At 36.1% G+C, this 14,965-nt stretch overlaps 1 protein-coding gene across 2 annotated transcripts in view; it reads right to left on the bottom strand.

Annotated features, from left to right (window-relative positions):
• LOC149813173 (phosphoribosylaminoimidazole-succinocarboxamide synthase, chloroplastic-like) overlaps nt 1–7,787 on the bottom strand; it is a 33,522-nt gene extending 25,735 nt beyond the window's left edge. For both annotated transcript variants that reach the window (XM_089991390.1, XM_089991391.1), the window contains exons 1-3: nt 7,458–7,787; nt 7,284–7,385; nt 6,852–6,981 (exon numbers count right to left, since the gene is read on the bottom strand). In XM_089991390.1, coding sequence (XP_089847516.1) covers nt 6,852–6,981; nt 7,284–7,385; nt 7,458–7,712 — 487 coding nt within the window. In that variant the 5' untranslated portion in view covers nt 7,713–7,787. The remainder of the gene's footprint in view (nt 1–6,851; nt 6,982–7,283; nt 7,386–7,457) is intronic.
• Between the last annotated feature and the right edge of the window lie 7,178 nt (nt 7,788–14,965).

Raw genomic sequence — 14,965 nt, 5'->3', positions numbered from 1 at the left:
TGTGTGGAAATTCACGTGTTTTTTCAGATCTAAAGGATATTAAGGCTCAACTTGGAGTCTTATTAGCCGATGGGAGCTCCTCCCCGGTTGTTGGTCAGGGAAATATTTTTATATCCTCCTCAATACAGTTGAAAAATGCTCTTCATGCTCCAAACTTTCCTCAAAGTTTACTCTCTGTTAGTTGCCTTATAAAAGAACAAAACTGTAGAGTAATATTTGATCCAATGGGTTGTCATTTTCAGGATTTGCTAACGGGGAAGAAGATTGGTGGAGGCTATGAAGAAAATGGAATTTACTACCTACATCATCCAATGGGTACTGTTCATGCTGCAGTGGAACATTCATTCAGTCTTGTTCAGTGGCATCGTCGTCTTGGTCATCCTTCATTGTCAAAGTTTCGGTCGGTCTTTCCTCAGATTCCTTCCACCACATCATTTCAGTGTGAAGCATGTCAATTGGGCAAACATCACCGAAGTTCGTTCCCTTCGAGTCAGAGTCAGTCTAGTAATAAAGTTTTTGAACTTCTTCATGTAGATGTATAGGGTCCTAGTAAGATTCCTACTAGGACTCAGTGTCGTTATTATCTTGTTATTGTTGATGATTTCTCTAAGTTGTCATGGGTATTTTTAATAAAGGAACGATCTGAAGTTCCAAGTATTATCAAATCCTTAATTCTTGAAATAAAAACTCAGTTTGAATCTATTGTCAAGATTGTTCGCACTGATAATGCTCTCGAGTTTAAATCAAAAGGTTTGTTACAATTTTACCAAGATCATGGCATCCAACCCCAAACTTCATGTGCCTATTCATCTCAACAAAATGAGGTGGCTGAGCGAAAACATCGGCAGCTGCTTGATGTTGCCAGAACCATTATAATTCAATCCAATGTTCCTGCGTTATACTGGGGTGATGCGATTACCACTGCTTGCTATCTGATCAACCGCATGCCTTCATCTTTTGTGGGTGATCAAATTCCATTACAATTCTAAAACCTAATGCCTCACTTTTTTCTTTCTCACCAAAAATATTTGGATGTGTTTGTTTTGTACACAAACTTGGCCCTGACCGTGATAAATTAACCGTTCAAGCTACAAAATGCATATTTATAGGTTATCCAAAAAATCAAAAGGGCTATCGATGTTATGATCATATTTCTCGCCGAGAGTATATCAGTGCGGATGTATCTTTCTTGGAATCCTCTCCATATTACTCTATTTCCGGTTCCCCGCTGCAGGTTGATCCAGCTGAGTCTTTTCCATTACCTATACCTCCTTTTCCTTTGAAATTTGTGCCCTCATTACCGAACCAAACTTCATCCTCTTCCAGATTTAATAATCCTCCATTGGTATATGTGCGTAGAGCTCCACTTACGCAAGAGCCTTCATCTTCTTCTTCTCCTGAGGTAAGTTCTACTGACAATAGTGATCTTCAGGATGATGATAACAGGCCTATTGCTCTACGAAAGGGGACACGACAATGTACCGTATATCCCATATCTCATTTTGTCTCCGATGCCAGAATTGGAAATCAGATGAAGTCTTTTATTTCAGCCTTATCTGCTGAAACCATTCCTCTATCAACAGGCAGAACTTGATAATCGCTGGAAGTTGGCTATGCAAGAAGAAATAAATGCTTTAGTATCTCAGCATACATGGGATCTGGTTGATTCCCCAGCAAATGCTGACATTTTTGGATGTAAATGGGTGTATACAATAAAGTACAAATCTGATGGTTCTATTGAAAGGTACAAGGTCAGATTAGTAGCGAAAGGATATACTCAGACATATGGTATTGACTTCTTTGAAACTTTTTCTCCGGTTGCACGGATGGGTACCATCCGTCTTGTTCTCTCAGTTGTTGTTCAGCATGGTTGGAGTCTGTGCCAATTAGATGTGAAAAATGCATTTCTATATGGTGATCTATCTGAAACCGTTTACATGCAACAACCTCCAGGATTCGAGCTTGAGGGGGAGTGTCAGAAAGTGTGTAGATTGAGAAAGGCGATTTATGGCTTGAAACAAAGTCCGCGTGCATGGTTTCAAAAGTTGTTTGAAGTGATGTCAAGCTTTGGCTTTAATAGATCAGCAGCAGATCATACACTATTTATAAAGAAAACTAACTCTGGCATAGTTGTTATGGTGGTATATGTGGATGATATCATTCTTACAGGAGATGATGTGAAAGTTATTGAAGCCACAAAGGCTCATCTTCAAAAACACGTTGTTACAAAAGACCTTGGTTCACTCAGGTATTTTCTGGGTATAGAAGTTGCTAGGAGCTGTGAAGGGATGGTTTTGTCTCAACGGAAGTATGTTCTTGACTTATTAAAGGAAACGGACATGTTGGGAGCTAAACCAGCAAATATCCCCATGGATCATAAAGTTCAGTTGTTTGAAGAAGGGTCAAAACCAGTTGATAGCAAAAGCTATCGCTCCCTAGTAGGGAAGCTATTATATGTAAGTGTGACCAGGCCAGATATTGCTTTAGCAGTAAGCAAAGTTAGTCAGTTTTTGGACAAACCAACTGAAGTACACTGGAATGCAGCCATAATGATTTTTAGATATCTAAAATCCTCTCCTGGAAAGGGGTTATTGTTCAGGAAAGGTGGAACTCTGGAGATAGTAGCCTATTCTGATGCTGACTATGCTGGATCTGTAGTAGATAGAAAATCTACCACAGGATTCTGTGTGTTTTTGGGAGACAACTTGATTTCGTGGAGAAGTAAAAAACAAAATGTGGTTTCCAGGTCGAGTGCAGAATCAGAATATCGGGCTATGACCCAAACAGCTGCTGAATTGATGTGGGTTTGCACTGTTCTTCATGATCTCCAGGTGAAGTTTTCCTCTCCAATGTCCATGATGTGCGATAACAAAGCGGCGACATATATAGCAAACAATCTTGTCTTTCATGAGAGAACAAAGCACATTGAGGTTGATTGCCACTATGTAAGAGATATGATTCAAGCTGGTCATATCACTACCAAATACCTAAAGTCGGAAGACCAAGTTGCAGATATGTTTACAAAGCCTCTTGCTAGGCCAAATTTCTCAAAATGTTGTGACAAGCTGAGCATGATTGATATCTATGCTCCAGCTTGAGGGGGAGTGTTGAGAATAGGTGGTTTTTAGGTTAAAGTTCTTTTATATTAGAGGTGTTTTGAATTTTTGTTTTCATAAGGACTTAGTTGTAATTTTTCCTTTTAGCCTCTCTCTATTTAATATAGAGAGAAGCCCTACTCTAAGAAAACGAAAATTAGTTTCTGTGCAGCCGACTCTCTCTCTCTCTCTACACAGGTGGTTGCTTTCTTCTACACCACTAAAGGGCCAAAAACACACAAGAAGGTCTATATAAACATCTCTTGTCTACATATAATGACACTCACATAAGAGGCATAAAAAGAATAAGATACTCGAAGTAAGAAAGCTTGTAATAGAAACACACTAATGTCACCAAAAAAATATCAATTTTAACAATCTTTCGAAACACCATAGTACAAAACAATAGATTGTCGTCACCGATAAGCAGAGTTATAAGTATTCATAATAATAACAATGGCCAAACAACAAATGAGTGATACAATACACTTATAAATCCCAAGATCAACCAACCATCAGTTAGAGTCAAACTATAAGTTGGCAATCTAAAATGACATAAAAAGAGGTGCACACAACTCACCCCAACAAACATCTCTAATTCAAAATAATAAGGTCAAGAGGAATGATGCATCATATAAAATTCTGTGATGGACAATCCAAATATCATAAAAAGGCAATACATAGTTACATAATTCAATTTTTAAATAAGTGAGTTCATATCAAATATCTTATTTGAAAAAATAAGTTTCAAATCAAATACAATAAAGTTAGGTAAAAGGCTTAGCATAAAATTAGTGCAATCATATGCACAACAATATATCAATTGATGCAATTATATGCAATGCATGATGCCTTATAACAATTTTCTCAAACTTGAATAAGAAAATAATGAGTCATACCCAATATAAACACTCTTACATAAAGGTGATGGGATTATGAGGTCTGAGAATCCTTTAAAAGATCATAAATCCACCAACAAGAAACAAGTGCATTATCACATACATAAGATCAATAAGTCTCGTTAAAGAGACAAGAACACATATGATAAGTGGTTAGAGCTAAATCATAAGTCTACTATGAGGCAATTAAAGACAATCATATGAAAAATCCCAAAGGGTTATAAAAAAACATAAGTGCACTAGTGCACAACCACTAAGATATAAAGTCACTAGTGGGCGAGATACAAAGAGTCAACTAAGGGCTATATACAATCTTCACAAAGAGAAACGAGACTTTTCTCATAATGTAACATTCTTCAATAAGCATGATATAGAATATCAATACGTAAGAGAGAAATCACAAAATATAAACACATTTATTATATAATAACAAGTCATGCTTATGCCATTTTAAGGCATATGCCAAAAAGAAAATCTTAATTCAACACGTGTCATTTGAAAATAAGTTTACTTAATAGAGCAATATTGCACAAATATATATGAAATAACATATTCAAAAAGGCCTCATTAGAAATCGATCATGATAAAAGTTCATGCTTGATCACATCATAATATTCCAAAGATAGTTCATACATACGTTAAGAAATGTGAATTTTTAGTACTTTGCAAAACACATAATATTTTAAGAATCCACATATTCAACTTGAGTGGATAACTACAAAGGTGTTCTCTAAGGAACACACTCACAATACCCACAACGGAAACCAAAAAGAGGTGGTCTAAAAAAACACAATTACAAATCTCACAAAGATAGTTCATACATACGTTAAGAAATGTGAATTTTTAGTACATTGCAAAACACATAATATTTTAAGAATCCACATATTCAACTTGAGTGGATAACTACAAAGGTGTTCTCTAAGGAACACACTCACAATACCCACAACGGAAACCAAAAAGAGGTGTTCTAAAAAAACACAATTACAAATCTCACAAAGGGGATACACAACAAGGCACAATATAAAAATATATTTTTATTCAAATGAAGTGAGTGTGCAAAAGCATATATATCTTTGCAAAATATAGATTTTCACTACACATATCCATAATCCAATATATATATATATATATATATATATCAAAACACAACAATTTTTATATACTTCAAAAAAATATTTATTATTCTTTTTAACATAATTCATTTTAAAACTTATCATACATATGAAAAACAAGAAGCCATAGATACAAAACGGAATGTAAAATCCTTGAATCTTTTTCACTCATTAATACAAATCTTTTCCAAGACCCCGATGCTTGGCTCTGATACCATGTCACGAAATGGTTCAGATTCCAATGCACTCCATGATGAATTTCAAGAATCAAAACATTATACATTTGAACACAAACTTAAGAGCTAAAAGGACACACATGAAAATGTGAATGAATAACTCTATTCATAATGGACATTAAGAAATACAAAAAGGAAAAATACATTGGTGAATGAATAACTCTATTCATACTGGACACTAAAAATAAAAAAAGAAAATTACATTTAAATCTCACTACAAATACACTCAACACACAAGTCTAATACTACCCATCACTCTCTCAACCCTTACACACACACCAATTTATAGAAAAAGAGAGAAAAAATAGTGCAAAACAAAAGGAGAAGAGGAGAGAAGAAGTGACTGAGAGAGAGGAAGCCATCGCTCATTAAAGAATGAGAGAGCTGGGAGCAAGTCAAAACTAGTTTGACTTGACCCCCAACATATATATTATATATATTATTATAATATATATAATATATTATTGTATATATACTTATATAACAAAGTGATACATTATTCTTAACAATTTTCACAACACAGTTCAAAGGGGAAATACAGTGCAAGTATTGCTCCAACTGAAAAAGAGATATGGAGAATCAATGCTACATTTTCATCTCCCATATGATAACACAGCCACATCAGAACTGGTGAACTGCAGGCTTGCGGTCACCCAGGAATCCAAGTGAAGTTTACTCAATTTACCAATTTATGACATAACCTTTTAACACAGTCAGGCTAGCAGAAACTGAATGCATTGCCAAAGAAAGGGTTAAGATCTTGAATTAGACCATGAGGAACCAAATAACTGATTCATACGGAGGAGTCACCAAGCACCACATGTATACATGTTACAGCTTTGAAGTTATACCAATATCTTATTCTGAGTGCCCTTTGCTGCTAATTCTCATGGAACAAACTAGGAAATTACCATTTAAGCCTACTTCAGGAGATCTTTATTGACTCTTTAACTAGATTTTGTACTGGCAAGTGTTCCTGATGAGAGGACATCTTGCTAGACATTTCGGTAAAAGAGAAATATGTAACTACAGAGGAGTATACCTAGCCACAGAGTAAATAGGATTTGCTTGTAAAAGGGAATTAGGACATTTACAGGCCAAGTTAATTCCTGTTTTATTCCACAATGTTGTGTCTGGTACTTGAACTAACTTCGCTGTGGACTTATACTATGGTTTGCTAAAAGGGCTTTTAAATAAGATTTCCTCACCGTTACATCTTGCTAACAAATTGTGGATGTAGCTACAGTTGTGAATCACTTCCTCATAAAATGAGGCTTCATGGGATACTGAAGATGAAAAAAAAAAAAGCAATTTGAAGAACTAAAATAAAGGAAAAAGAAAAAGAGCAAAGTGAAAGAAATAAAATCTACAAATGGCTCCTAAGAAAGATCTTCTGTAGTAGGTTCACGTTAGTCACAATTTTTCATGCAATGATAGTAACACCCACTCACGCAATAATAGCTGAAAGGAAAAGAAATGAAGAGCAAAACCAGAATAGGCATTCCTCACCGACAAACTCAACTGGGAAAACTGAACATTTCTTTGCAATTGTCACATTTTTATCTGGTGAAGAAATCACAGCATTTTCAGTAATGTGCTGCGTCTGATCAAACCACCATAAGCTTGTCTCGTTTAGAACCTAAAAAAAACACACGGAAAAGGAGTTTGATTGAAGGCAAGACTTACAATAGTAAGTTTAACAGACACAGCAAACAACAGATAGCTTCTAAAGCAGAAGGCACGCAGGAAGAACAAGCCTCAGAAAATCACATATTAAATGTGCAGACCCAACACAAATAAAAAGAACAAAAACCATCATAATAGAACTACGATAGCATCAACCACAACACCATGGTTCCTTCATTAGTTACAAATAGAATGCTAAACCTGAAAAGAAAAAGAAAAGCGATAAAACTATGAAAAAGTGGGAAGAAAAAAAACCTGGCCTTTGAAGGGAACTGAAGCAAGGACTCTATCGAAAGCACTCAACCTGTCGGTGGTGACGATAACAAGATAATCCCCACAATCATAGACATCTCTAACCTGCAAAATAAAGTAACACCCAATTCTTTATTCGAACAGAGAGAAGCTGGGACCAGGTAAACATTGGCATACCTTCCCTTTCGACTTGGATCTGAGAGAAGGGATGGCTTCATGAAGGTGGGTTTCAGAGAGGGTGTTGGATAAGGAGAGGCGAACGGCCCCCAGAATGTCTTCTTTGCGATTGGAGGAGTTAAGGACGAGAGTGGAACGCGTGGACATCCGAAGGTTCGCTCTGGTGGCTAACAGCGAGGGTTTCGCAAGAAGGGGAGGTAGAAAGGATGATTTCAGAAGACGGTGAGTCTCTGAAGCAGCGAGTGAGTGAGCCATGCAAATAATAAAACTTGTTTTCCTTCTTCAGGAGCAAGCGAGCAAGAGTGATCGGTAAGACTCCCTTGCTGAAGAGCCTGTGAAGAGGAAAAACAGAGAGGGCCTCATTTATATAATGTTGTGAAAAAGCGTTGAGCAAACCGAAAACGTTTTTAAAATCATAAAATCATGATATTTTTTTATACATCACGATCCTTTTTCATGCTTTATGTCGTAAGATTGCGCTTTTCTGAAAGTGGGTACAGTTTTTCAGAAAAATTCCCTCATAGAGTTTTTTTAAAAAAGGCCTTTTCTTTATAGAAAAAGATTCATCCACTTGGGTAGAAGATGTTTTGAGGATCTTCACCAATGCACAATAAAACAGAGAAGGCATACATGAAGCAGCCATCGAAGAACCGGATGACGACTGATGATCGGCGCGGGTGGCTGAAACGGGATGAGCTTCACTCTTTTGTCGGACTGCAACCCTCCAATGAGCACAAGCTCCTTCAGTAATCAGTGAGTAGGATTCATCTTCTCTCTTTAGTCGAAAAACTCAGAAAAGGTAAATTGCTCCCTTAACCCTTTTCTATGTTTTTCTCTGCATGCTCGCTTATGCAGGGTCGCTCATGAATACCCTCTTTATAGCTGCAGCAGAGAAACGGTTAGCGTAATCATTTTATCCCTATATGTTTATCGAAAGAAACACTAAAAGAAAAAATTACCAAAAAAAGTGGGTAACTGCCACATATCGTGGCTTATCCCAACATTCTCCTACTTGTTCTGACGATAAACCCTTAACCATAAAACTTTATGAGAATGACTTGATGAATAGATTGACCTTTACAAATCTATTCTACAGATCCTTGGTTGAATCTCTAATCCTTATGAGATTAACGACAAACAACCATAAAGATAATCAATAAGCTGAATGTGATCACTTTATTCATATGCATATGTCAAAAAGAGTTTAACAAACTCATCCTCAATACATGTTCGAAATATAAACTTGGGGCTAGCCCTCTAGTAAAAGAATCAACAATCATCTATTTGGTACCAATATTAACAATATGCACTACGTGATTCTCTATCATTTCTTTAACAACAAAGTACTTTAGCTTCATATGCTTACATGATGTAGTACTTTTATTGTTATTCGAAAAAGACACCACAGCTTTATTATCACAGTAGACCTTTAGTGGTTTCTCGATGGAATCGACCACTTTTAACTGTGATATGAAGTTCTTCAACCATATGGCATGTGAAGTAGTTTCGTACAATGCTATGAATTCTGCCTCCATGGTGTAAGCAACAATGGTCGTCTGCTTCCCAATTCTTCAAGAGATCGTGCCCCCAGCAAGTAAGAAGACATACCCAGCAATAGACTTTCTACTATCAAGGCATCCTCTTAAGTCCACATCTAAGTAGGGGTGGCAATCGGGTTGGGTTGGCGGGTCGACTCGGTAGATTGGCGGGTCAGCATACCTCAACCCGAACCCGACCTGTTTATTAAACGGGTCCGTTGTGGCAAACACGAACCCTACCCGTTTATTAAACAGGTAACCCGACACGACCCGCCAACCCGTTTATAAACGGGTTGGGTCGAGTAAACGGGTTGATAGGTGGGTTGGCGGGTTGACCCACCCGCCTAACCCATTTATTAAACGGGTCAGGCGGGTTGGCGGGTTGGCGGGTTGGCATACCCCTAACACGAACCCAACCCGTTTAATAAACGGGTTAGGCGGGTCGACCCGTTTATTAAACGGGTTAGTTTAAGCCCAACCTGAACCCGCCTAAGAGGCGGGTTGGCGGGTCAGGTCAGGTTTTGCCACCTCTACATCTAAGTAGCCAGTGACCTTGAGGTGATCAACTTTATGATACGTCAATATATAGTCTTTTATCTCTTGCAAATACCGTAAGACTTTCTTAGCAGCCTTCCAATGGGATATGCCTGGGTTAGACTGAAATCTACCAAGCATCCCTACTGCGAAGAAAATATTTGGACGTGAACAAGTCTGGGCGTATTGCAAGCTGCCAACAATTGATGCATATGGATAAGCATTCATATGTGTTTTGTTAATTTCGTTCAGTGGACAATCCTTTAGGCTCAATTTGTCACCTTTTGATATGGGTGTTGTACCAGGAAAATAATTCTTCGTCCCATATCTCTTTAATACCTTATTTATGTAGGATCTTTGGGAGAGGCCTAGAAAACTTTTTGCTCTGTCTCGACGGATCTCAATGTCAAGTACATAAGCAGCCTCACCCATATCTTTCATATCAAAATGTAATGCAAGAAACTGTTTTCTCTTAAAATAACTTTATATCATTGGTTGTCAGCAAAATGTCATTCACATACACCATCAATATAATGAACTTACTCTCACTTTTCTTAAGGTATATGCATTGATCAATAATGTTTTTTGTAAAGTCGAAAGTCACAGCTTCAAAGTTTTTTCAGTGAGAGCATCACTCTTGAAACAACTTGGCGCCATAGATGGGCCAATCTCATGTACAACTTTTACAACAATAAAAAAACACATAAAACTGACCTTGATTATCTGCTCCAATTCAATATTCAGGACTTCATTGAACTGAGATTCACTCACACATTCCCTGATTGTCAACAAAATGAAATGGAATGAAGTTAGAAGTATAACTATTAACCATTACATTTTGCCTAATGATTAAAAAAGTAGCACAACTGCACCGAAAAATAATCATCTTCTGAGGCTTCCTTTGCTTGGCACTCTGATAGAAGTCAATCAACAATTCTCAGCAAACAAACAAGCAATGAAACTGAATTCAGGAATACACGATAGTAACCTCCAAGCAACATAACCAAGACATAAAGTATTGGCAGCCATTTGGCTGCACACTTTGGGAAAAATTTGCAACATTATATGGTCGGTGTTGAAGAGATTATTGTAACAAATGGTGATTTCTCGATAGCAAGCAAGGAATTAATCCCACCAAGTTGATTTTGAAGCACACAAAATTCAAAAGGCATTTTAGCAAAATGCTAGAGATAATCAAATAATAAAACAAAAAAATTGCAAACACTAAAGTACCTTAGAATTGATCTTTAGTAATATATTAGTGAAATACTGATCATTGATTTTATGGGAAGGTGCCATACACTGGGTCACAATACCCAATTTAGAGAGATTTTTCCTCTTCCACGGCCCTAAATCAAAGAAAATATCCACACTTATCGACAGGTACATATTTATAAAATTGGCAAGGATAAGATTCTCAAGAATTGCATTAAGAAATGATACCATAGACATACGAGTTTTTCCTCTCAGATAAAACACAAAGAAGGAACTGTGGAGGTCCAGGTAGTTTTGATTTTATCTGATCAAACATTTTTTCCACTTTAATGGTAGGTGGAGCATTTCGGAACTCAGGATACTCTTCGAATGTGGTGAATGGTGGTGAAATATTTTGATAATAAGAGTGTTAGTATTAATGAAACAAGCTATAACATAAAAATTGAAGACAAGATGAAAACAAGCTATAATATACATTCCCTGTGTTGTGCAGAATGTATATTGGAACTTTGTCAGCTAAACTACCATACTTCAAACTAAGGAAAACTAACAAGAAACCAATATAGAATACTGCATGTATATTATGTACATGCATTTGGAAGTAGTGCATTATCAAGGATGATCATCCTTTGATAGATTAAACCACCCAAAGAATAGTGCTTAAGAGGAATCTATAAACTAAAATAACGTCTACAAAAGCTACAGTATGAAGACAGCTGCAGAAAAAGAAAGCCCAAAGAAAAATACCGAACATCTGGTGCCATAACATGCTCAATGGTGGTTGAAACCAGAGCAGACAACTGTCCAACAAAGACATCTTGAGTAGAACTAACACTCACAAGTTGATCCCTTGGAAAAATCAAATTTCGTAACCTAGGAATTGTCTTATAATTAACACTTCCTTCTTCAGTTTCTATCTTTCCATATGTGCAAGGGCATGCTGAAAGGTCGATCACAACATATTGGCATAGTGTATAAAACTTTCAATTTAAAACATTCTAAAAACAAAAAAGACACGAAAAAGCACATGTATTACAATTTACAATAGAAGAACAAGGGATATCATAGAAGTTATGAGTCCTAGAAAAATAAAAGACAAGGATGTTCAAAGTTTAAACTTCAGCCCATGTTGTCAGTCACATGCATCCACACACACTTGTAGCAAAATGTAATGGCTTTGGAAATAGAAATGGTTTATTAGTTGCAGAACATTCATGAAAAAGAAAATAGAAATAAAGCTTGAACTGACCACCATACCTACAATTGAATCATCTCAGATGTGACCATTTCAATGGAACAAATGACTCCTAAACTGCGAGCATCCGTAAAATCTACAACGAAGATTACTAACATTATACAAGTTCCTCAAACACTGTAATTCTATTACTTATTGGGCAATCTACAATTAACTAAATCAAAATAAACAAGCAAAACCAGATAAGAAAAATCCATGTAAACACCCCAAATTTCCACCTTCATCCAGTGTTTATATTTCATATGTCATTGCATATCATTGCATGCATTTGACATATCACCTCACTGCATTGCATAGCATTGCATGTCATTGTATCTCATTTTCGAGATCCAACACTCCTGTTTTCAAAATCTTTTAATCCAGATTCGAGTTTTTAAACTTTTCTTTTAGAATTAATTTCAAAAACATGGGTTTTGATTCAACATTCTACCATTTGCCAACCCCCAAGGCTTTGTATTTCTTATTTCAAAGATATTTTTTTCAGAAAAACAATATGGATTCATTTTAAACTTAATTTCAACTGATTTCAATCCTCAGATGAGACCCATTTAGGTAGTGTTGCTTCTGGATTCCTTCATTTATCAAAATTTTTCAAAAATTTCAGAGTCCTAGTTAGATCATGATTCTGTCTTTTTATCTTTTTAAACTTTTGCAAGACTCCATTTTGATTTTAAACCAGATATAGTCATATCCCTTGTCCATTTCCTTCATTTTTGGCCAAAATCTCAGAGTCTCAGTTAGATCAGGACTCTTTTTTCAGAGTCCCAATTGGATCAGAACTCTACCTTTTACTACCATTTTACCTGTTTTTGAGAAAACCTTTCAAAATCTTTTGTTTTGGCCAAAATCCTAGAGTCTCAATCGAATTAGGAGTCTTTTCTATAATCTTAATTGAATCAGGACTCTATCCCGATTTCACCCTTTACTCCTGTTCTTCACTTATTTTCAAAACCTTCTCATCTGATTTTCAAAATCGTCCATTTTAGCCAAAATTCTAGAGTTCTAACTGGATCAAGACTCTTTTTTTAGAGTTTCAGTTGGATTAGAACTCTATCTTTCATCGCTATTCTGCTTGTTTTTAACCAAATCTTTCAAAGAGAAGTTAAAAACTCAGAGTTTTAGTTGAACCAGGACTCTGTTCAAAGAGTCCCAGTTGGATCAGGACTCTGACCCTGATTTCAATTTTGAGAGAATCTTTCCAAAATCTCTTCGTTTATCTTTTCAAATTTCAAAATTATTGCACTTCTATCATAGGGTTCCAAAATTCTGGGATTTTATTTCAGAGTCCTGATCGAATCAGGACTCTATCCCAGGGTCCTGATCGAATCGTGACTCTATCTTGAGTTCATTTTCTCACTTCATTTTCACTGGTTTTCAAAAGTCCTTTTTAAAATCTCATCATTTGCTTTGCAGAAAACCAAAATTCTCAGAGTTCTAATCAAATTAGGACTCTTTATTAGAGTCCTGATCGAACCAGGACTCTAACCTTACTTCAATATTTACCTCATTTTCACCTATTTTCTAAAATCCTCCCATCTGTTTTCTCAGAAAATCCAAAATTCTAAGAGTCCTAGGAAAATTAGGACTCTATCCCCAGAGTCTCAGTTGGATTGGGACTCTATCTTGATTTCACTGTTTGTTGCTATTTTAATTGGTTTTGCAAAATCTTTCATCTGTTTTTCAGAAAAGACTCAAAATCTAGAGTTTCAGTCCGATCAAGACTATGTCTCATAGTCCTAATCTGATCAGAATTCTATTCTGAATCTTGTTTTGCCTCCATCTTCACCTTCTTAACTTGTTTTTTAAAAGAATTAGGTCATTTTGCGAAGTTCTAGTTGATCCAGGACTCTATTTCAGAGTTCTGATTGAGTTAGGATTTTAACCCCGACTGTATTTTCTAACTTATTTTACCAGTTATGATAAAATCTTTCAAAAACTTCTTCATTTGGCTTTCAAAAATCTAAAATCTCAGAGTCCTAATTGGTTTAGGACTCTGGTCTAGAGTTTCAGTTCACTTGGAACTCTATTTTCAAAACCTTTGAATTCCATCTGTTGATTTTAACCCATTTTCAAAGCCATTTTCAATCTTTATTTTGACTTTTTCAAAACTTCAATGTGAGACCCACTCAATTGGCACTATATCTGGAGGAGTTCTGACCTAGTCCGGACTCTGTGTCATTTCAAACATCTCAATTTCAAGTACACTTTTAAACCTCTTTTGAAAAAGCCCTCATTTTCAAGTTTTAAAATCATTTCTGAAAATTCAAGTGGGGCCCACTCGAGGTGGCGCCACATTTGAAGAAGTTAGGGTTAGACTAGGGTTAGTCGATGTCCAAGTTAGATTAGAGGTTTAGAAGAGTCCAAACCAATTTAAAAAATCTATTTCTTTTAGGTTTTTAACTAGTGGTTTTTAAAAGTTTTAAATTAAAGTTTTAAAAAACCAATGTGGGCCCACACTAGGTGGCGCCACATTTGAAAGTCGTTTAGGTCAATTAGAGGTTTAGTTAGGTGTTAATTAGGTAGTTAGGGCTAAGGGTAGGATAGTAATCTTTCATGAAAATCGCCCCTTATAAGGAGTCCAATTAAGAAAGAGTTATTTTCCAAACTCTTTAACCAAAACCTAATTTATTTCTATATATAGAAACAAGGAGGGGAGTCAACCCCTATTCCTCTCTCTCTTGAAATCTTGGAGCTTCTCTCTCCTCTTCAGCACCTCCTCCTTCCTCCATTGCAGTTGCAGCCCCCAAGGTAATTTTCTATACTTTATTTCATGCTTTTTATTATTTTTTTATGATTTTTCAATTTATTTCACCATGGGCGCCCCCTTTGTTCATGATTTTTAACCATGGATCTCATCCAAGAACCTCAAGTTTGGTCTAAAAAGATGATCTAACTCTGTTTTATGCTATTTTTTAGAATTTTAATCCATTAGAATCGTTTAGATTGCTGTTTTTTATATTCTTAAC

Source organism: Nuphar pumila, chromosome 16, assembly GCF_984573655.1.
Source record: "Nuphar pumila chromosome 16, dmNupPumi1.hap1.1, whole genome shotgun sequence".
NCBI classification, from domain to species: domain Eukaryota; kingdom Viridiplantae; phylum Streptophyta; class Magnoliopsida; order Nymphaeales; family Nymphaeaceae; genus Nuphar; species Nuphar pumila.
The sequence above is the reverse complement of the archived record's forward strand: the minus strand, read 5'-3'. Positions and strand labels throughout refer to the sequence as shown.